This window comes from Talpa europaea (genome assembly GCF_964194135.1).
Source record: "Talpa europaea genome assembly, chromosome: 8".
NCBI lineage: Eukaryota > Metazoa > Chordata > Mammalia > Eulipotyphla > Talpidae > Talpa > Talpa europaea.
Genome location: NC_140075.1, coordinates 81975204 through 81999240, shown reverse-complemented (window position 1 = coordinate 81999240; position 24037 = coordinate 81975204). Strand labels below are relative to the sequence as shown.

The 24037-nt window shown below is 41.7% G+C and overlaps 1 protein-coding gene across 5 annotated transcripts in view; it reads left to right on the top strand.

Moving 5' to 3' along the window:
• Positions 1-24037, top strand: part of NIN (ninein) — a gene marked incomplete at both ends in the record, with an annotated part of 81487 nt that overhangs the window by 20365 nt on the left and 37085 nt on the right. For all 5 annotated transcript variants that reach the window (XM_084240571.1, XM_084240570.1, XM_084240574.1 and 2 more), the window contains 7 exons: positions 3556-3725; positions 16284-16323; positions 17630-17820; positions 21667-21813; positions 22295-22462; positions 23225-23361; positions 23712-23852. In XM_084240571.1, the coding sequence (XP_084096697.1) occupies positions 3556-3725; positions 16284-16323; positions 17630-17820; positions 21667-21813; positions 22295-22462; positions 23225-23361; positions 23712-23852 (994 nt within the window). The remainder of the gene's footprint in view (positions 1-3555; positions 3726-16283; positions 16324-17629; positions 17821-21666; positions 21814-22294; positions 22463-23224; positions 23362-23711; positions 23853-24037) is intronic.

The window sequence follows — 24037 nt, the reverse complement described above, 5'->3', positions numbered from 1 at the left end:
GAGCCAGTGTCTTGGCTGTCTGCAACCACTGGTAGTGCATTTTAATTTTCTTTTTATTATAAGACCTTCTGGTCACAAGCCAACATGTACATGGGGGTTTACCCTGGTTCTGGGAGGTGAACATTGTGACAGCCCTGGAGTCTCCTTGAGACAGAGGAGATCAGAAATAAAGAACGTGGTATCCAAGCATCCAGATTTTGTTTAATTTCTCAAGTTGGAAGGAATGGTATTTTTTTTTTCCCAGCTTGGAATTCCCCTACTGAATTGACTTTTTATTTGTTTGTTTGCTTATTTGGGGATACCATTGCTACATTAGTTACCTCCATGTTACTCTAGCAGCCTTTGAGGGATTAAATCAAGGCTAAGCTGTTGTCCCCAGCTCATAACCAAGGGCTTGGTGTATGGAATGAGGCTGAGACAGTTTAAACTAGGTCAGGTAGGACTTCCTTAAAGCCCTTACTGTGTTTGGTACATCTCATAATAAGCTTGTCAGGGCTGGGCTTCAAGACTCTTCTAGGCAGGCTGGACTGGTCTGCTTTTTTAAGTCCATTTTTTATTTTGATGTAATAATGCCCAATAAGGGAAATGGAAAATAGGAAAGAAGGGAAAATTATTGAGAACTGTAGCAATTAAATAGAACCATAAATACATAGTCAAGGAAATGAAACACTGAAGGCTCCACGATTCTTTACATTTTGCGTTTCACTGGTGTTTCACATCCTTTCTTGTGGCTCAGGATTGACAAAGTTACTTAATGTATCTTAAAGGTATGCAATGTAAATAATTTCATTTCTTAATAAATCAAATAACCCCATATTATCTGACAGACAAAATTTTTCCAGGATGAAATCCTGAAACATGCAAGTCATATCTGGATGCGCTCATAAAGTAAATAAGCTTCACCCCAGGGCTGTGTTTTTGCAAGTCTTCCTTGGCAAGGAAAGAAAGGGGAAGGCAGCTTTAACTTGACTGTGTATGAGTGTCTTGAAGAATCCCCATGAGGCCGCCTGCTGGGTGGACTGCTGCTGTCTTCTAGAGCCCTGCTTCAGATCATAGCAAGAATCCTACAGTCCACAAAAGCTTAACACAACAGTGGCTGTTGACCTTGAATATTGTCTCTGGACCTCCTTACCTGTGCATCTTTCTTCTCCTACCACATGGCACGATGACCTGACGCTGCGCATAGGAGAGGACTGGTGTCTATAACTCCAGGAGGTCACTGGTTTGCATTGCTGTGATCAGCCTTTATTGGTCACATGGAGGTTTGGGAACTTCCGCAAGAGTCAACTTTGATACCCCACGTTTTCTTTGGGTGTGTTAATTTTTTTTATTCCAAAGCAGATTAATTATACAGTCTAGTAAATTTCTCTAGGAATTGACTTGGTGATGTTTGTACCTTCCGCGAAAGATACCAAATTTGCTCAAAATTATTAATGATCATAAACTTTGAGTTCCTGACAGTGTATAATAAGTAAAAAAGTCTTACAGCACCTCTAATGGTTCCCAATCCATTAGCTTAGAAAAAAATTGCTTAGAAAAAGCAATTGCTTAGAAAAAATCATTTTGAATGCACCTCTGCTCCCTACACAGCACAGGGGTGGGTGAGTACTAAGTAGGGAGCCATTTCATACACAGGTAGGTTTTAGAATAATCATGGTGACTTTTTAAAAGTGGTTGCTTTGTCTCACTACATTCCTCTGGAAAAGTGCAGCCTGCATTAAGAGTTCTCTTGCCAACTTCATCCCCAGATGTCTTGTGTCTCACCCTGGGATAATCCTATGTTCTACTTTCTGGCGTTACAAGCTTCCATCTTAATCTTTTCAAAGCCCCCATAACCACTAGTGGTGTAACTTGCTGTCTGCCACTAAAATTCAAGAATATATAGTAAATTAAGAATGGTTCTGCATTGCCTCTTATCTGACTAGCATCTGTGGGTGTCAGCTGCCAACAAGTAGCTCGGGTGTCTGGGCCGCTCCTGAATACTTACAAGCTGACACACTCTCTTCTGATAAAAGGTACTTTCAAATATGCATGTGACTTTCATATAAATTTTGTATGCTTAAGCACTTCTTGTAAGAGAATCGCTCGACCTAATAAAGTGACTTGACTGGGCCTTTTAGAAAGCTGGATATAAATATCACTAACATTATAGAGCAAGGATAAATACTTCACTCTGACTTTTGCTGAGCCTTTTCAGAATGTTTCTGACCACAGTTGTAAAATCTGAACTTATATACGAGGAAGGGCATGGGAGCAGGCTGGGGGACAGATGGGGTCACGGTCACCAGGACTCCCAAGGAGACTACAAAGTAATGGTTAATTCCTCATGTGGTTTCAGTGGTGATAAAGGAAGGGTTTTATTCTTTTGGTTCTTATCTAATCAACCACCTTCATTTTGATGATATGTGTACCTACCTCATCTAAAAATCTACTTGTTTGAGTTCAAACATGTCCTGTTAAGACTGTCATGTTCAAACAGAATACACAGTGTGTTCTCCAGAGAGATAATGTATCTGTGTAGACAGTAAAACAAATCAAAGCATCGACAGTCTTTTATATTTTAATGGAACCTTTTATTCTCCTAATTCTGTGTAAGATGCTAAAAGATCTCTATCTAACTGACATTGGTATAGAGTGAAGTATTTATTATTTTGCTTTAATGCTGCCTGTTGTAGTGAAAGATTAGTGTGTAGTGGTGGTGATGGTGGCGGTGGCAGTAATGGTGGCAGTGACAGTGGTGGTGGCAGTGAATGTTGCACCCAAGACATGTTATGTTAGAATGCTGAAGTCCTTCTTTAAGGTCAAGATATAACTTTCCCCTTTTGCACATTCCTTTTTATTTTGTACAACACTGAAGCTCATGAAAAGGAAAAAAACATAATACACTATTTTTCTTAATGCAGTTTTGCATTTACTGTTTTAATTTCATCTGAGAGCTGTTTTAATTTCATCATGAGCTCTGGATGCCAGGTTTCACATTAAGTGATGAGCTGTCATTAATTGATTAGGATCCACTGTGTCAGTTTCTTTGTTCTGTCATCCTGCTTGTCTGCTAGATCAGAAAGTGGGATGTTAACAAAGGAGTCACTGAGGTTTGACAGGGGTGTGTTTCAGACTAATTGGTGTGAATACCGACTCTACAGTGTGGCAATGATGTTTGTTGTATCAGCGTTTTTCAAGAGTTCATCCAACATGTCTCTTTGGTTGTATGATCGCTCCCTGGCCCTTCCCTCTTTCTGCAAAACACCAGCCTAATAAACAGAACAAATATGACCCTTGCTTTGTCCTGATCCTATTTCTGTACTTTCAAGTGGAATCCTTCACTGCTGTCATGTTATCTCTCCCATCCTGTGCAGAGATAGACTCGGCTGCTGTGACTCATTCAGAATTAGAAGCTGCTCCTGGCATCTGACCTGGTGGCTCACGTACGCCCACATCCACCACAGCTGGCCTACAGTGGTGGCTTATTCTGGGGCTGGTATAAGAGGCTGTGGGTGTCAGCACGGGGCTGAGATTGTCATGTCATGTGGCCTCAATTCTTGTCTCCCTGCCCAGACTGCTCACTGGAAGCTCAGCCCAAATATGTTAGAGGTGGGAAGCGTTACGGACGAAGGTCCTTACCTGAGTTTCAAGAATCTGTGGAGGAGTTTGCAGAGGTGACAGTGATTGAACCTCTAGATGAAGAAGCACAGCCTTCACACATCCAAGCCAGTGACTGCAACGAGGTAAGAAATTGGACTGTCACCTCCCTCTAAACCAAGGGTGTGGGTCCTGTCCGAGCCCCACATCTTATGGCGCAGAAATGAAAGAACTGGGGCATTCTGGCTTCTTTCAATTGCCAACTCCTTGCTGATCTTATGACTTGCCTTTTGAATATTTCCAACTAATTATTTAATGGTTTCATATCTATTCCAACGTTTGGAGAGCCAGTAATTCTGTGCATGTTTTGAATTTGAAAACACTGTTCACTTTCATATTATCTGAGATCTGCCCCTTCTAGTTCTTGGGACTGTCACCTCCAGGATACTGTCATTTTCAGTTATCTAAAAAGCTAAGCATCCTTCCCCTCAACAAACCCAAACACCTATAAAAACAGTATCCATGACAGGTGGGATTTGAAAGCAGTGTCTGTAGGCATTTTGGGAAGGTCATCTTATCTTTTGTAGAAGGAGAAAGCAGCTTTAAAATAGCAGTTGCTGCTGTTCCTACTGGTTCTGTTCACAAGAGGGTCATCTCCCTCTCCAGCATGCAAAGATTTGCCTGCCTCCCTCATCTCCCTTCTTTTCATTTTATACATTGCCATAATCCAACCATAAAAAGAAGCAGTAACATTTTCTTTATTCCTTCTTCACGGCTCATTTACCAGCATCCATTTATAGAACATGATCGAAAACACCATGCTGAGCAAGCTCTAAATATTTCTTGCAAATCCAAGCTCAGACTGGGGATGCAAATATTTCAGATATTAATATAAACTGAAAAAAGAGACGAAGTGCCTTGACTTTCTTCAGTCTGTGCATTGTAAGGTACTGTCGCTTCAGGATGGGGGTGTATATGAGAGGATGTTCCTTACTGTCTAAAGTCCATGTTTAGTGAAATCTATGGAAAATTTGTTCTAATAATGTCCCCAGCCATCCCACAGCCAGCATCTTCAACTTTCTAGAATGCCTACAAACCTAAAGGTAAATAGAGAAAGTATTAAACAGGGAAGAAACCAGCCGTAAATTCTGCAGGTCAGAAGCCACAGGGCTGGCCTGCTGAGCACAAGTTTGCACCATTTTTCAAAAGCAAATCATCCCTGGCCTTATACCAAAAGGGCTGGAGCAGGGGCAGAAATGTGAGCAAGAGGAAGGGAGAAAAGGAACTAAAGAGTGAGAGAAACCATGAAAATGGTGTAAAAATAGTGTGGTGACAAGGGACTGCTGAACCCAGAAAAGGTGATGAAAAGCAAGAAGGGAGGGCCTCCCTGGTCACGCAGCAGGTTGAGCACTGTGCTATGAAGCTGTCAGCAGCCTCTGCTGTGCAGGTTCAATTCCTGGCAGGCCAGGGAGAAACTCACATGGCGTGGCAGACCTTTCCTGTCTGACCCGCTGCTCCTCTCAGCAGTGTCCTCCATCCATCTGCCTGTTCTGCTCCCCGCTCTGTCTCTGATGAATTCTGTCACCCTCCTGCACCTCTGACTATACCCAGTTCTTGTATAAATAAATAAATCTTTAAAAAAAAAAAAAAAAAAAGCAAGAAGGGAAACCCCACCCATACCTCCCAGGCCAGGATCAGGCAGTCTGCACAGAGGCTGCGCCCACCCTGTGTTCAGTCTATTGCAGACCCTTTCTGGGGTCCCTTTGTTCATTTATATATAGCTTTTTCCCCAGGAAAACATATAACTCATGTGCACAGAAATCTTCCATATGCAATTTAAAATAATTTGCATACTTAGTTATTGCAGCATTCATAATACTTATCTTGCTTGTCAGGAAGGGTATCATTTTATTATATACAGTCTGTTTCGTATCCCTGAGTAGAATGGCATGTATTTAAGACACTTCTCTAGGGGAAAAAATGGTTAAAATATGTCTTGACAATTTAAGGGGGAGCTTTTGTTATTTGAAAACACAAAATTTAAAGTCTGGTCTTTCCTTTCTCCCACTATTTGCTATACATGGTGTTATTATCATTGGGTGCTTAGAAATGGAATAATTACTTATTTTTTGATAATAAGTTTTAGTTACCATCTGGGGGTACCCAGAAAGTTCTTAGGCAGAGCTGACTTTGTTGCTGGGAACATATTTCTTATATCCTTGTTTTAGTTTACCTGCTGATTTCTAGGAAGATTTATTGTTTAAGAAGTAAAACTTTGGGGCCTCCCCTAGTGGCGCAGTGGTTGAGCGCTGGGTTGTGAGGCTGCCCACAGCCTCTGCAGAGCCAGTTCGATCCCCGGCCACTGGCGAGGATCCCACCAAAAAAAAAAAAAAAAAATTTAAAGAAGTAAAACTTTGGTTTCATATATAAATAAAGAGTTGAGGCCTGAGTCTGTGCAAAAATCTTGCTGCGTATTAGTCAAAGTATTAGTATTGTGTATTAGTCAAAGGGTATGTTGTACCCACTTTTTATTCCGCTCCCCAGACTCCTCATGAAACCTCTGGGGTGTGACCTTTTGACATTGTCTATGGAAGTTCCAGTTTTCAATCTCACCATCTATATAGAACAACAAATAGAGGCCAGGAGATGGTCATTTCTCCCTATATCTCTGCTCCTTGAGGACTCATCCAGACTGCAGTTTGTGAATCTGCTATAGCCCATATCAGAAAGCTGATAGACCTACCAAATAATATCTCTTGTCCTGTTTTTTTTTTTTAATTGCTGAAATTAGACTCACCACAAAGCCCCTCCAGTTGCTTTCTTGCCTAAAAATGAAGTGTTTTGTAGGTTGAATTGAACCTGTCAGATTCCAAATCAATTTATCCCTTTAAAAAATTAACAGTCTCAAACATGATGGCTTTTTTCTTGTTGGCAATAAGGACTAGTCCCAGCTCCATGCAGTCACTGTGCTTGTGGGTCATGTGTGCTGCCCTTGCTGATGTATGGCCTGGAGGGAGAGTCTCGCTAGGGGTGGGTCTGGCCTGCACACTGTGGGCCTCCTGGCCAGTGTCCTTTGCAGGCTTAGGAACTTAGGGCCTCTCATTTAGCCAACACTAGTCCATTTTTTTGGGCAGCATGGGCTTACTCTAGAAACCCTGGTCCCTTCTATAAAAGCTGGTTGTAGGTAGTTTGGAAAGTAGGTAGTTTTCCTTTTCTAGAGTGATACCCTCCCCCCCAAATAGGGAGTATGGAGAGAAAAAAATTTCTCAATAACCTATGAGATTTATCTATTCAGAATTTGTCCAGGGTTCTTTATTGTATTGTACTTCTTCTCCCTCTTTTTTGGTTGCCTGAGGTCCTTTTGTCTCCTGCCCTGGAGTTAAGAATTTACTTCTGATGTGTGGTCACTGATCACCCTTGCCTCAGTGCCACTGGGCAATATTAAAGGAGGCAGCAGAGCTGGGTCTCCCCCGCCCTAGATATTTCATAGGCATTGTCAGGTGGAAACAGGAACTGAGCCTTCTTAGTTTGACTGTGGTTTTCCTTTGACTCCTGTATTTTAAAGGGAAGGCAGGATGCCTGGCTTACCTTTGGACACAGCTTCTCTTGGACTTGGACATGCCTGTTTTACCTAAAGTGACATAGAGTTTTTGATGAAGACTAAAGGACGTAAGCCTGTTGTCAGAAGTTAAATGGGGGGGGGGATCTGTCTCTTGCTTCCCAAGGGGAGGCTAATTTTAGCTCTAGTTTACATCAAATAATTTTTTCATTTGTCTGAGGACTTAGGGAGCGCCTGGCAATGGGATGGAATGGCATCAACAGCACCTGTAAAAGCTGTCCTCAGGCTGACTTGCTTGCTTCCAGAGGCTCATGCTGTATAGATACATGAGCAAATGGTTTTCTGAAGGGATACAACAATAATCCCTCCTGCTTTACCCTCTAGGGTTAAATTATAGGAGGGGAGCTTACTACCAATTGGTTTGTTCCTAGGCTCCTGGGCTAGTGATTTTCCCTGCATCCTTATTTGAGAGACTTTCTCCCATCTGTTTACCAAAAATTATAGCTAATTCTCAGTAGTCAGACTTATCTGCAGTAACCTATGGCTCCTTTTCCCCCCTCCCCCATCCAAGGAAACATCTAGAAATGCAGTCAGGTGAGAGCAATGCTATTATAGAGATTGCTTTCAAGCAACTACATTTATTTTAATGTAGGTCCCATATGAAGCTTCATTCTTCACAGTGACTTGGAGCTGTGCTCATGGCCATTCACATCCAGCCACACGGTGTGGTGCCTGGGCGAGAAGCCATGTTGTTGCTCTGAGGTGGTTTTGACTGTATTTGACTTATGTTTCAGTTCACATCTGTTATAGCCCTAACATAAATTGTAAACATTTTAGTCATTCCATCCTACCGTTCCTCCAGTTTTATTCAGGCATTTTGATTCTTTTCTGCTGAAACAGAAAATATCTAACCAAGCAATGCCATGCCTCCCGTTCCAAGTTTGCAAGACCGTGAAGCTATTCCATAGGGAAAGACCTCTGTCATGGTGCTAAATTTTCCAGCCCTGGGGTTTATATTTCAGGATTTTTTTTTTTGGACAAGTAGGTCCCACCATCAGGCTGAGATGTGCATTCAACTTCTAATTTAGCACATTTCCCTAGCAAATGGATGCCTTGGGAGTCTGCCCTCTCATCTTGCGTGGTATTGAAAGGAAAGTGGTGATTTTTCTATTTTCATGGGATCATTTTCACTCAAAGCAAATCAGTTGGACATCCAATTCTGGCTTAATCCAGACTAACAAAGAACACATTCTTGATCGCAGCCCAAGGTGTGATGAATGAGGTACAGGTGGTTGTTTTTGCTTTACTTTTTAAGCAGAAGAAGTTTTTAGGTTCAAAAGTGTTCCCCCCCCCTTTTATATGTGCTCATGCAATGGCTCTTGACCTGACCTTGACTTTTATTGTTAGGTTTCTTCTAAGGATAAGGGGAAGGGGGCTAAAACAAAATTAATTCTCAATTCTATTCTGTATTTATTCAGGCTGGAAGGAAAGGTTGGACAATTAATACAACTGGGACAGGGCCACTTTTGCTTTCTGCCCTCGTTGAAAACAGAGGACAGCTTGTGAACTGTTTTCCTCTGTGGGAAATAAATCAGGTCCAGTAAGATTCTTATCAAGAGTAAAAGGTTTAAACAATCATTTTTTCAACTGTAGACAATAATCGTGTAAGCCAAAACCTTGCAGTTTAAGTGAGAGAAAATGTAGAGCTAGTCTCTACGTTAGCTGAAGAATGGACAAGCAGAAGTCTTTGTGTTGGGGTTGGGAGGGTAAGTGAATGGGAGTGGTGGTGGTTTAAAATCTCTTCCCTAAAAAAACCCCAAACTGAGTTTACTACCCTGCATAAAATCAAACTTCAAAAAGTGTGAAACTGACTTACAGTCCCCTTATGTTCATTTTCATGCACGCATAACTTTACAGTTAAACTTCATGAATTATTCATTTACATTGTATAAAGTCAATATTTAATTCGGGAGCAAACTTTTTAATAACTGATAGAAGTTCTGCTAAGAGCTTTTATAGTAGAATCACATCTATTTTCTCATTACTCCCCTGTTACATTTTTGTTCTAGTCTTTGAACAGAGGAAGAAGTTCATTACTGATGAAATTTATTTCCATCAAATGATATGACATCACTAAGAAAGATTTTTGTATTAATGGAATTCCAGTGTCTCCCCTTCTATTTCTTAAGCCTTATTAGATCATCTTGCTCTTCCCAGAGATGAAACACTGATTCAAGATACAATTGTAGGTCACTTGAAAGTAATACAAGAAGCCCCGTTCTAACTAGACTTAAGACTTTCAGGCTTTGCTGTTTTGGGAAGTGTTCCTGACCTGATCCCCGGGACTCCAACCTTCTCCTCCACCTCCTTCCAAGTCAACAATTTCTACTATTTATTGACTCACTAGATAATATAACAGAAAACAAAAATTAACAAGTTAATATTAATGATAATGGTAACATTTTCCAATTATACCATTAAGTACTTGCCAAGTAGAAAAGCACTATTCACTATCAGTTGAAAGCAATGCTGATGAGCATGAGCATGAATACAGTGAACAGAATTTTTTTTTTTTTTTTTTTTTTGTGGGACTCTCGCTGGTGGCCGGGGAACGAACTGGTGCTGCAGAGGCTGCGGGCAGCCTCGCAGCCCAGCGCTCAACCGCTGCGCCACCAGGGGAGGCCCAACAGAAGTATTTTTTTAAGCCCCTTTTAAGGACTTTAAAATCCAATGAACTAAGAACCAGTCCCAACCTTGGTAGAAGAGACTCAAGACTCAAGCTCTTGGAATTGAACATTTCTTCACACTTTTACTGAAGGCTTTTTGGCAATGTGGAAGGACTCATTTAAATGTGTGTGCATTTAAAAATCATACATTAATTCCCATTCTCTCCAGCACTTACTTGTAGCTTCTAAAGATAAAGGAACTGATTTGCATTCTAGTTCGACAGCCCTGCAACTGAGTGATTTGTCCTGTGCTCAGAAAAGGGAGAGCAGGAGTTGGGCAGTCAGGCCTCTGCTGCTGGCTTTGCCTTCAAAGCCCTGATAACTGGAAATGAACCCAAGTCTCAGGAGTGTGTCCCTTCAGACGCTGCCAGCTCCGCTTATCTCCCCAACCTGGGCTCACAGTACAGTGAGCTTTCTAAATATTTAGGACTACTGCTTAAATATTCTGTGAATGCTGTGCTTTTAAAAGTTGTAAAGTTTCCATCATCAGCATTCTCCTAATTTCTTTCAGACTCCTGTGCTTCGCTAAGTGTGCTACTCTCGTAAAATGGACACCACATTGCAGCTCCGTCTGGAGAGCTTTGTTATCCTAGTAAATTTCTTTCCTTTTCTCTCTAGGCTTGCAAGGTTTTCCCCTTTGACGAAAAAAAATCTGTTTAAGACTGCTGAGATGAGCTCAGCAACCTCTGCTGGGAAAGAATAGCCCCGTGTGTGCCCCTATAATCGTTTTAATTAGCCATACATTCTGCAGGGCACAAAGGTCTGTGCTGGAGCAGATGGCTGGTGAGGGCTGCAGCTCGGCTATTGTGGGCAGGGGCTGCGCCAGGCCCACAGCCTGCAGATGCTGGCTCGGCTTCGGAGCTGGAAGCCCGGCATCCAAGAGGCCCAGGCCATCTGCTCCACAGTTCAGCAAAGCAGGTGTCCCTTCAAAGAAAGCATTCCTGAAAGCAGTGCTGCCTATGCGGCCCCACGTGTGCGGGCACTCTGGTCCAGCTGTAGGACAGCCTGAGAGCCAGCCACAAAGACCAGCATGACATTGACACGCTCAACCCACAGGACTCCCTTTGTCTGCCCGAGGGAGTGGGGACTGCCTTCTGTGGCAGCTATTTGGGGGCAGGCAATTTCTGACCCTCTCCCCTCTGTCTGCTCTCAATGGGGCTGTTGGCCAGCATGCATGGCATGGTAATGTGGACACACAGGCAGTCCCTGCCAGCTGTGGCCACCCAGGGGGCACTGTCCATAGGTGGGAGGACCACTGGATAGGCCCTGCACCTAAGTTGAATGAAAAATTGATTGTATTGTCACAGTTACTATTCTCAAAGTTTCTCTAGAGTTTCTTCTGGGTTTGTTCTTTTTTTTTTTTTTTTTTAAAGATTTATTTATACAAGCACTGGGTACAGTCAGAAGGGCGTCAGGGTAAAAGAATTCACCAGAGCCAGAGCGGAGAGCAGAACAGGCAGAAAGATCAAAGTACACTGCTGAGGGGAGCAGCAGGCCGCAGGAGAGGTCTGCGCACCATGTGGGACCCTCCCTGGTGGCTGGGGATCGAACCAGCGCTGCAGAGGCTACAGGCAGCTTCATAACCCAGCACTCAACAGCTGTGCCACTGGGGAGGCCCTGGGTTTGTTCTTAAAGCTGACACAGGTCTGCTTTCTCTGCCCTTGTCCTAGTTTTGAACACCCAGATAGTAGGAATAGTAATCCTAGTATTTGCTTGCTTAACACTTAGCACTTAATTTGTTGCAGACATTGTTCCAAAGTAATTTCCAATATTCACTTGCCCATGAGGAAGCTGAGACACACAGAGATTCGGTACCTCACCAAGGTCGCATAGTCAAGAAGTGTGGAGCTGAGGTTGGACTCAAGGAGTCCAGTTCTGGAGTCCAAATTGTTGCAGCTAAAATGATAGCAGTAATGTTTCCAACATGAAGGGCATTTCCCTGTAGGTACCCATTAGGTGGGTCATCACCACTTTGCAGACAAAGTAAGGCTCCGAAAGTGGCAGAGCCAGACTTAACCCAGATGGTCTGCACCTCCTCAAGTCCCCCCACTCCCCAGCTTGGGTTCACACACACTATCATTTTGCTTTCAGAGTTGGAAGGAGCGGAAGTTCCACAGAATGATTTTTAGAAATGCATTAATATCCATTCTTTCCCTAGGGAGTGGACACATAATGTTTCAAGGGAAAAAAATTAAAAATCCCTTCTATTAATCGTATTGCTACACTTCTCAGCACTTGTCCCTTCCCTCCCCCACTTTTCCAAGATTTCAGTGATTCCTCCCTTCCAGCACTCAGGGATGATGTCAGGCCTTCCCTGCCCTGGATAAACCATCAGCAATTAAATGACCTTGTTCCAGAATGATGCCTCCTTTTATTGGTGTTAGTACAGCAGCTGAATGATCTAATCCCCCCAACCTTCTAACCTGACTTCCCCTCCCTCTCCCCCTGCTTTTTAATTGGAACTTCTGGCTCCAGGCAGTGAGAATGAAAATAAATGAGCCATGAATGAATTGAATCCTCCCCCCACCAACACCCCCCCAAAATTGCAATTTAATAACAAATGTTCAAGGGTGCTTACCTCTGGCTTATTAAAGGAACGGAGCCTCAGTGGAGACTGGGGAGCAGCACAGTACGTATGTCAGGTGGTAAACCCCATATCCCATTGAGGTGAACTTGGAATGAAAACGTAGCCATTAGCATAGACTTGCTTTTCCCTTTAGCTGGGCTGGTCCTAACTGAATATGGTTCATAGAAAGACCCATGCTTGGGAAATTGTTACCCCTAGAGATTTAAAAACTAGTCCCAGCTATTAAAAAAGATGCAATTGAGTCTTTTGGGACAATATGGATGGAATTTCAGGGGATTATGCTAAGTGAAATACATCAGAAAGTGAAAGGCAGTTAACGGATGGTTTCACTCATTTGTGGAACATAAATAACCAAAGAGAACAAACTGGCAAGACAGAACAAAAATAACTCTTGGAGTCTGTGAAAAATATGGTGGTTACTGGAAGGGAAGGGGTGGGAGGAGGAAGGGGGGCTAACATAGGGTGTAGTGGCTCCAGAACTGCCAGTGGTGGGTGAGAGAAGCATGTATACACCTCAAGCAGGGAAACTGTACTCCCCAAATTATATAGTTATGTAGACAAATGGAAAACCAACAAAATTTGATTAAAAGAGGCCTAATGTCCCTTACCCTATCAACACTCACCCTGAGTCTATGTGAAGCCAGGTTACAGTGTGGGGTTTGGGAAGCCGGACCCTATACCTGGTACCAGTGGGTTAGCTCATCATGGTCACAGTCTCCAAGGCAGGTCTCACGTGCATGTCCCTGAGCTTTCCACACTCTGCCAGGCGTAGTGGGCATTGACTCAGCAACCTACACCCTCCTGAACGGCACCTGGGCTTCCCATCAGAACTCTGTATCCAGCACCAGTCACCCTGCAGGAAGGCATTGCAGCCTACAGAGAGCACCTTCAGGTCACAAAAAAAAAATTCATTTAGTGAGAATTTGAGGGCTGATGGGCTAAAGATGTAATAGTGAAGTTGTCCCTATTTATGTTGCATAAATAACATTTATAGTAGAAAAGGAAGCAGAAGAAAATTGTCTTCCATATTCCCTCAACCTAGTGCATCTATTTTTATGATCTCTATTTCCTTCCAGTCTTTGTCTAATTGTATAAATAATTTTGCCAGCAGTAATCATAGTGTAGATAACATTTTTGTTATGGCCTTTCATTTAACATTTCATAAGATGTTTTTCTGTGTTCCTACACGGTTGTGTAATTATGCTTTTAATGACTGCATTATAGTATGTCATTAGACTTTATGCCCCATTGTTGAATATTTAAGTTGTTTTCAACAGTTACTCCTTGAGAAAGTGCTATGATGTACATGTTTATGCACATGCTTTTTCACTTTCTTTGATTTCATTGCCATTGGAAATCTTGTGAAATTATTGGGCCCAAGAAATATTTTATGACTTGTGATACATTAAAAAAAACATTTTATTTACTAAAAGAGTGCTATCCACTTACATTGCTCCAGTAACATGTAAACAGGCCTATTTAAAATCATAGCCTTAATGGTAATAGGAGTCATATCTTAAGTACTTTGCTGATTTAATGGGAACAAAATGATTCCTTGGTTTTAATTCATACTTCTTTGATTGCTGTCTAGATGTACCTTTTCCCATATTTGTTTGATTATGTTGCATCTTGTGTAAATTGTGTTCTTTATATATATGATGGAAATCTTTGACATTTTTCTTACAAATTTTTATGAATAACTGATATCTCTCCAGGCCCACTGAATAAATGCTTTAAGTCTAAACATGGTTATGAGAAACTCTACAAATGTAAATTCAATATGTTCTACATAAACACATGTCCAATAAGAAGAGAATAAGCCCCACATGGGGGCATAAGCCCCACATGGGGGTCTCTTATTAATTAGAGGAAAGAGTCAGGGAATGAGGACAGTGGGGAAGTACATCTTGGGGGAGAATTGGATGTAGGTGCCCAGTCCCGAGGATTCATGAGTCATTGGAGTCTATTGGAGCCTCTGTTTCTCTAATCTAATTGCTCCCTGTTTTAAGTGAGCAAATATGAGGAATGATGTAGCTAGATACATGCCTGTTGCTTTAGGAATTATTACCAAGGGCTTTTTGAACATGTGTGTTTGACTTTTGCAGCCGCACATCCCAGCTGAGACTCCATTATAGTTTGGGTTCAATGCTTTGTATTTTCCTGCTGTTTCTCCCATCAGCTTCTGCTAAAAATTGTCCCCTGCTTGTAATTTGGTAGTTTATATTTTGACCAATGGTTCTTATATCATAAAAACTTATATTTGTTTTAGGTGGCTTTAACTAATTTTCACTTAAATGCTATTAAATAATGGATTTTCACAACTTTGATGCCAAAGTAGTATCAACATTCGCTTCATCTGCTCATTTGGATAGGGGAATAAATGTGGAGGGGCAGACAGGTAGGATGATTTTTATTAATGGGGCTTTATTAATTTAATTTTTTAATATAAAAACAATTCAATCCTGTCCAGTAACAATGTCAGAAAATCCATGGAGGACAGTTTATTCCACTGGCTCCCTCTCCAGCCCCACCCTTCCTTAGATATCTACCAGGCTGAAAATGTAGAGGTGCAAGCTGGTAAAATTGTAATCATAAGCAAAAAACACACATTGGGGCCCTAATTCAGTTTTCAGATGCCATGAATATCAGTGACTTTCACTTGTACTCTGAGAGTTGCAGTGAACTTATTTTTTGTCTTACATATGGCGAGAATAATCTTGCTCAGCTTTGTCAGTTTGGGGTTTCAGTTTAGTGTGGCACAATTTGATGAGCTCTCTGAATTGAGAGCTATATCTGCAGTTATCCTTTGAAGTAAAATATAGAACCGTGAAATCCTTGTAGATGGTTGTCCTTCAGCTCAGAGGAGAGGACTAACATTTGTGAGTGTGGAGAAGACAAAGTCGATGTGCTTAGGTTGCCAGAAAAACTTCACAGCAACTTGTGCATGCTACTGAAAGACAATGTTTAAGAATTTGAGGTGGCACAGCATCCGCCATGAGAAATGCAAACTCTAGACACAGGAGTTAATTAGGCTTATTTTCCTGTTTAGTTTATTTCCGGGCTCTAGAAAATCAGTTCATCTTGTCCCTGTAGTGTATATTTTATTAAACTTGAGCTTTTTAGCCTAACTGCTGTGAGTACCTCTCTAACTCACCAGGTCACAAGAACGTTAGACTCACTCTTGCCTCTATGAGTCTTCACAGCTTTCTTGGCTGTCTCTAGCTCACCCCTCAGATCTCAGCATGGCTGCTGCTTCTTTCAGGAAGTCTCTTCTGATTGTCCAAGTCTGAAGAATTCCATTTAGATAATCCCCATAGCATCCTGAACATCTCCATCATCACACTTAATACACTATAATGTTGTACCTACTGGTTTTTTTTGTCTGTACACCTTCATTACCATATAAATTTATTGAAGCTAGTAATATTTTCTGTTCATAGTTGTCTTCCAAAGATTTAGCATAGTACTTGGCATCCAGTAAACATTTATTGAAAAACATGTTCATAAATGTATGCATATAAACCCTTGTTGATTGATGGATTCTGAATATTTGCTTTGACTTAGTTTTATTAGTTGGGATAGGTTTTGCTGTTAAATAAGTCACCTTGCAAATGTGCAAGGTAAATCCTTAGTTTAATACAATAGGAGTGGTGTGATCTTTCTTAGCAATCTTCTGTTGACTGTCTGGTTGACTGGGGAGAGCCAATCTGCTAAAAACACTGGGGTCCTAAATCATGTAACTCAGATGATGACATCAGAGCTAGAGAGTGTTCTGGTCCTGGAAAAATTGAATGAGTTCTAAAGCTCACTAACTTTCTCTTCCTTCCTCCAGCACTGGAAGACACAACACAGTGAGGAGTATGAAGCCGAAGGTAGGAACTGGGTGTGTGTTGGGGGTCTGCCTAGGAGGGGAGGGAGGGAGTGCTGGATGCTGTCAGCAGGGCACTCTCCACACCCCCTTCCTAGATCTCTTAGCCTCTTTCCTAACATGCTTTCATGCTGCAGGCCAGCTAAGAAGCAATCTTCACAACAGCAACCAAAAAATTTAATAGCTCTAGTTTTTAAATCTTAGCATTTAGCCTCATGCGGGAGAAGGCAACCAACACATAGAATTTCACTTATGGGCTAATCACCCTCTTATGTAGGCTTTCAAAAGCATCTGTGAACAGCCCTGAACTAAATAGTGACCTGCTAAAAGGCATTTCTTGAAAATTTCAGATGAACTTAAGAACTATCAATACATATTGATCTCACCAGCAGGTGGCACTGTGGTTACGCTGACAGAACCTCAACTAGCTTAACAGCCTCCCTGGGTTAGTGTACTAAAAGTAATTACGATGTGTTCTTTAGGTCTCCAACCTGAAAAGGCACAGCAGTAGTCAGCTTGGTTTCTGCTGATGGATAGTCAGAGTGCCAGTTAATGCTCCTTTCAATCCTACCATGTTCTTCCAGGCACAAAAGCATGCCAGTAACTATCTCAGGTTACAGAATCTCTGATATGTAAGTGGAAATATTAACTAGAAAGTGGGGACTTTTAATAGAGAACAAATAAGCAGTTTTAATTTTTAAATTAGCAGTTTAATCCTTTAGTCTTCAAATAGAACTGAAGATGTAGATAATTAAAAACTTGAACTTAGCACCATTCTTTCAAGTTGGCCTGTTTGTTTTCTATAGGTCAGAATGTTCATTTGGGTACAGATTGGGAGGCAGTCTAATCATGAGACATGATGATGATTTTATGATATTTATCATGAAATTATTTCCTTTGTAAAAGCAATTCCAGTGTTCCAACTAGAAAGAAAAATCATAGTCTGGTCACTGTAGCTGAGGCAGGGCGTATAAAGCTCTCTGGAATGGCTCCCATCCAGTCTTCTCTATAGTCACACCAAAGCCTACGCCTGGGCATGTTTTCAGTGGGAATAAAACAAGCCTAGAACTTTGGCATGACTGCACGGGAGATGATATTTCTTACATGAGTATGACTGTCATTGAACAAAAATGTGCCTAAGAACCAATGGTTCTGTTTCATTTGAACTTCAGGATCAAATAAAAATGGAATCAACATTATAGTCCTTTTTTTTACAGCATTTGCTTTCAAAAAGCACATTTTTATTTGTGAATAAGCACTTTCTTTTTGCAACTACTTTGGGAACAACACAATATATCCTTTTATTTCAGGCCAGTTAAGATTTTGGAACCCAGATGATTTGAATGCCTCGCAAGGTGTGTCTTCCCCTCCCCATGACTGGATAGAAGAGAAACTGCAGGAGGTTTGTGAAGATTTGGGGATCACCCGTGATGGTCACCTAAACCGCAAAAAGCTGGTCTCCATCTGTGAGCAGTATGGTCTGCAGAATGTGGATGGAGAGGTGAGTGTCACTGTGCTTTTATTTTGGAAGAATAATCTTGACAAAAGCTCAACTAGCTCACACTCAAGACAGCCATCTCTTGGCTTTCTTCACCTAGGAATTTAGCTGTGAAGATTTTGTCTTTGAGGAGCTCATGTTGTGTTGTGGGAAAGAAAAACTGACCATAGATGACGTTTACGATCCTGTCACTATGCTAAGCACATTACCCCATGCGATACGACCAGATGCTGGCAGTGCCACCAGCATATCTGTGGAGGTGTCATCTATGCTGCAAAATGGGGAGAGCATAAAGGAGACCAAAAGACTTCAGATGGGGGCTATCCTGGAAGCCAGGGTGAGGTATTTAGGTTTTTGAAGAGAAAATTCTAATACCATCCCTGAGTCAGCAGATCTAGTAATATCTAAGAGAATCCTTCCTTGCAGAGGATGGTCTGAGTTACTTTTCCAGGGCACATTGGTGTTAAGAGAACCTTTGGTTAGGACACTAGCCGGGAGCCAACACAATATTTTGCTGATGAGGAAAGAGGAAAGGATAGGTTGGTGGTTTTGAGCATACAAAGAAGCTTGGAATCCTCAAAAGACTCGTGGCTTGGAAGGACTCTGAGCTTTACATTTACTGAAAAATTAAGAGGGAAACTGGCAGGACTGGCCACGTGAATAGCCATGAAACTCAAGAAGACAAATGATGCCAAAGTACGTCTTTCAAAGAGCAAAACGTGGGATTGGAGGGATTTAGAGGTTAGGTCTCCAGTTTTAGCCTTGGGAATCTTTGATTACAGTGATATTTGAAACCATGCTGTCTGTTTGCCTAGGGGATAAGTGTTAATATTTTCCTAAACCAGAAAGAGATTTACCATCAAAAGTGTCCTAACTGGCAGAAAAGTCATTCCCTTCTTCCTTGTATGTATAACCATAATCAACCCTTTGACTACCTTTTTAATGGCTCAGTGGTTATTTTTTATTGGTGACTGTCGAGTCATAAAATTAAATTCATCCTTCTGAATTATGAACCAGTGCAGTATGTAGAACCTTGAGTTGTTTTGCCAAGAAATATTGCACAAACTTGGATTATTATCTAAAAACAATTCTTGAAATAAACTGTAACCATTTGAGGGAAATTGAATTTTCTTTTGTGGTGGAGTTTCCAATACCCCGCAGAAGAAAGAGCACATTTAGTTATTTTCCCCTGCCTTGTCTTTTGTAAAAAAAAGAAAAAAAAAAAAAACATGAAAATGCTATAGAACTTCGTATTACATACTCTATACCACAAAGGAGCTGAAAGTTCAAGATGATCTCATCAGCATACAACTTGGAATCCTAGAATTTTGCAACTTAAAGTAATTTTAGACTAGTCACCCCTCATTTACCATTGCTGCTTGTAGCCGTTTTCAGGAAAGGGGACTTGTTTCACTGTCTTGTGGCTCTCACTAGTAGCTTTCCACAGGAAGGAAAGCTGTGGGGATGGGATAGCCAGCTATCACCCTAGATGACATATATGTCCAAATGCTATTTTATTTTGGCTGCCCAATGTTCTTGAAGTTGAATTTTTGCTATACTTTTTCAAATCGGAAAATTTTTCTTAAAATCAAAAGATCTGGCTCCATTTTTCTGGTACTGAGAAATGACTGGCTCCTCTGGACAGGGCAAGCCTCATGTGTTCAGTTCACATTAAATGACGCTATGTTCTCCTGTCTTGCAACGATCCCACCTCACGCATTAACATCACTTTCCTGGCCTTGCTGGGATTTGGGCTTGTGACCCCTTTCGTAGTGCATTATTTTCCAACATGCCCATGGTGAGTCAGTCGTGCTGAAGCCTGGCTGGCTTATCATGAGGAGCAAGAATGTCCTTGGGGCTCTAGATGCAACTCTACAGAGGGTGCCCAGTTGCCCATTTGATCTGCATGCTTGTCAGCCCAACCCTGCCCATCTGCCTCTCCTGTATTCACACTCTTTTAATCATCTCTTTTGTGCACCCCACCCCATGTACAGTAACTGGCAGGCAGGACTCACTTGCTCCATTACTTTAAATGAATGAGGATTTTTAGGCAACCTGGAAACTGTGCATTGCTTTGGTCAAGATCACAGGCCAGGCAGTGTGGTGCTAAGGTAAGAGCACAAATATGCTTGTGAACTTTAGTCAGCACACCTGAAAATGCTGTAGAAACTTCGTATTACATACTCTAGACCACAGAGGAGTTGAAAGTTCAAGATGATCTCATCAGCATACAACTTGGAATCCTGGAATTTTGTGACTGAAAGCAATTTTAGATTAGTCACCCCTCATTTACCATTGCTGCTTGTGGCCATTTTCAGGAAAGGGGATGTTACTGTGCATGTTACTGTGACTCCTGGTTGGATAATCCTAAAAGCCTAACCCTCTGAAAAAAGTGTTCTTTTGGTTGATAAGAATAAAACAAAGAAACTAAGGGGTCTTGGCAACCTAAGAATCTTGCCAAAAATGGCACCTTTTCGTCGATTTCATTGCAGAATTCCCTATTAGGAAGTGTCGTTTCTTCCAATGATTCCTACTCTTCAGACTGATTTTCTTGTTTCAGAGTCCTCTCCAGAGGAAGTGGTATAAAAACAAGAATGGAAACAGATGTTTCCTATTGGATGTGATTTGACAGAAGCATTTGAGATAATTCCTCAAGCTCTTATATAAAGAATAAAATCACAAGGGATAACACAAGTCTAGCAATTGTCCAGATTTATGAAATGAATATTGAAAATTTTGAGGATGTCTTACACAAAGGCCTTTGTTTGAAGAGATCCATTGTCTGTGTTCATGCAATGGGGGTGAATTTTTGCTTATTCTGTCTCCTTGCATCTCAGCAACATGGGCCTTACCTGAGAACTTACTAGAAATGCAGAATCTCAGACCCCACTTCCAGACTTACTACCAGAGTCTGCATTTTTAACAAGACCTTCAGGTGATTTTTGTTTTGTAGCATGGAGACATGTCCCTATAGAAAATATTTAGCCCCCAATATGAAGAATCCAACTACAAGGAGGAAGAGCTCTTTGCCTTCCCTCGTGTTTGTGGTGTCAGTGATTCATGCTGGTTTATTGCCTTTCTGTTCCTTTAAGGAACAGACCATCTCCAGGCCTCTAGATGGAGTAGAGACATCTTGCCGTATGGCTAGGCTAGCACTGCTTGTCAGAGGATCAGAATAGCCAAGCAAAATTTCCTACTCTCTATGTCACTTAGAACCCTCTGCTGCAGACAACACAATCCTGACCCAATCTGTGTTTCTCTTGTGTTAAAGCATTAAAACAAATGAAACCTGACAAATGCAGTGTTGTTCCAAGTAAAGTTCTAAATCTCAAATCATGAGTTTCAGACCAGACTCTTAGATCACTGCAGTATGTCCCCGACCAAATTCTGTTGTGCTACTATACCAATCTCAAAAATTCCGTATAAGCAAAATATTACATGAAGTCACCATAGGGTAATGGCTTAATGAATGCTCAACTGATTTCTATTATTACAGCACTGGGAAGTTTTTATCTTTGCATTATTTAAGAAAATTTCTAATTGATAAAAATAATGTGTAGTAATATAAAGGATTACCTGTTAAGAGTGTGAGAAAAGAGGAAGAGAAATCAGTCAATTGCTAAATTGTGTGAGATTGTGAAGATGTCAAAAATGGTCTTTTATTAGGCTTCTGTGAAAGAGAAGGAGATATTATTGAAAAGGAAAATAAATTCAGTGAAATAAGAACAAAGAGACATATTTCAGAGTCCTGAGATCAGTAATGTGCCAATTTCTATTGGCCAGAAGTATACTTCAGGCCTTGTGTTATTTTGAGTGAAATATTTAAAATATGTGGTTACCCTTTTCTAGATGCTTGAGGAAGTCTTTCATAATCTTAATCCTGATGGGACAATGAGTGTTGAAGATTTTTTCTATGGTTTGTTCAAAAATGGGAAATCCCTTACACCATCAGCATCTACTCCATATAGACAACTGAAAAGACACCTCTCCATGCAGGTAAGCAATAAATAGGAATGGGGTTTTTGTGAATACAAGTTAAAACTCATTTGAAGAATTTCTAATGAATCTGTTGTCTGAGAGAAGTACGAAGGAGAAAGAGAGGAGCAAAGAAGAATAAGAAAAGCTAAACCATAGGGAAGGAAAAGTTGGGTTTAAGTAATAACCATAAATTACAGAGTAGGAAGACCACTAATTATTCCCCTTAACATTAGCTGTGAGTCAGAAGAACCTACTGTTAAGTAGAGACACATCTCACTATCTCAAGGGCTTCTCTTTCAGATCAATTGTTTTTGATAAGCTTTATACTCTTGACTCACTTGGGAAAGGCAGATCAAAGGGGCTGCATGACTTGTTTTTCTAGCACAGCAAATTAGAGACACAAGCTTTCTGCTTCTTGTGGGCAGGACTGGCCGATTTCTGTTTTGGTCAACATCTCATTGAAGCGCCCAAGCTTGCTCAAGCCTCTTTCTTCTTCTAGTCATTTGATGAGAGTGGTCGACGTACCACCACCCCGTCAGCCATGATGAGCACCATTGGCTTCCGGGTCTTCTCCTGCCTGGATGATGGGATGGGCTACACGACAGTGGAGAGACTCCTGGACACCTGGCAGGAAGAGGGTGTAGAGAACAGCCAGGAAATCCTGAAGGTGGGGCCACTGAAAGGGGAGAAAAATGACGTATTGGGGAAGGGTTGGCGATTCCAGTGTTTTCTGAAATTCTATTTGATTTCTCCTTTATGATTCTTCTATTCACAGACTCTCAGAGGTGAGCTACCTTTTCCTGTCCCCTTCCATCAGGGTTGTGTTGCTAACTACCCCCCATGTTTGTTATTCCCAAGTTACTGACAGGAGAAATGCTAAGTGATCTCTGTCTCGTAAAGATGAGAGTTACACCGCTGTGTTCACTTACAATGACAGATCGTATTTTTCTTTTTTTTAAATTTATTTATTTATGTATACGAGAACTGGGGTATAGGCAGGCCTGAGGTGTGGGGGATGAGAGGAATCACCAGAGACAGAGTGGGGAACAGACTAGTGGATTGACTGAAATACACTGCTGAGGGGAGCAGCAGGCGAGTCAGGAGAGTTCTGCTGTGCCATGTGTGTATCTCCCTGGCTGGGGATCGAACTTGTGTGCAGAGGCTGCAGATAGCTACATAGGCTGTGTCTTAATCCCTTGCACCACCAGCGAAGCCCAGATCGTATTTTTCAAAAACAAGCAAATAACCATATTATGGTTTTCTTAGGGAGCATTTAGTATGCTCTAGATTGAAGATTATTCCTCAGAAATTACTGAAGAAATGTAACCAACTAACATCTAGACTACAAACTCAGTTCTCTGTTTTGTAACCCCCCTGTTCTCAGCTTTCAGAGGCTAGAGTTTATGATTGTCTTGAACTTGTTTTCTAGGCCTTAGACTTCGGCCTTGATGGAAACGTCAACTTGACAGAATTGACATTGGCTCTTGAAAATGAACTTTTGGTCACAAAGAACAGCATTCACCAGGCAGCTCTGGCCAGTTTTAAGGCTGAGATCCGGCATTTGCTGTGAGTTGAGTGCAGCCTTTACCTGCTCCAGTCCCTTTCCACCTTGTCCAGAGAATCATGCAGCTGCTGCAACAAACATCCCTCCTTCTCTGTGCAAATACCGCTTATCGCCCATCATCCCTCTGCGGCACAAATCTTCTTCAAACTGTAGGAGAATGAAGTAGAGCTCAGATTTGTACATAGGCTTTTGAAAGGATCTGTGGAATTTCTTGTTTTGTTTTGCTTGGGGAGGGCCTGGGTTGTCTTGGTTTTGGTATTGTATTGGAGCAAGCCAGATGAGAGTTGTTTTGGGGGGGTCTACTTGTTGCTTAGAGACAGCTTCTCTTTAACTAGGTTTATTCTAATGCTAGGGAGCGAGTTGATCAAGTGGTCAGAGAAAAAGAGAAGCTACGCTCAGATCTGGACAAAGCAGAGAAACTCAAGTCTCTCATGGCCTCAGAGGTGGATGATCACCATGCAGCCATTGAGCGGCGGCACGAGCACAACCTGAGGTGAGACTGGTAGGGCCAGCCCCTCCTCACCCCCACCTGGCCCAGGGGTTGGGCCTGCCCACTGTCGGCCATACCTGGCCGACAGGAAGGGAAGCCTTCTCAAGGAGCTCTCCTACTCTATGACTCTGCTGTCCCATTTTTGGTGGATCCACTTAGGGACCTCTTATGAATTTCATGGTAGCTCG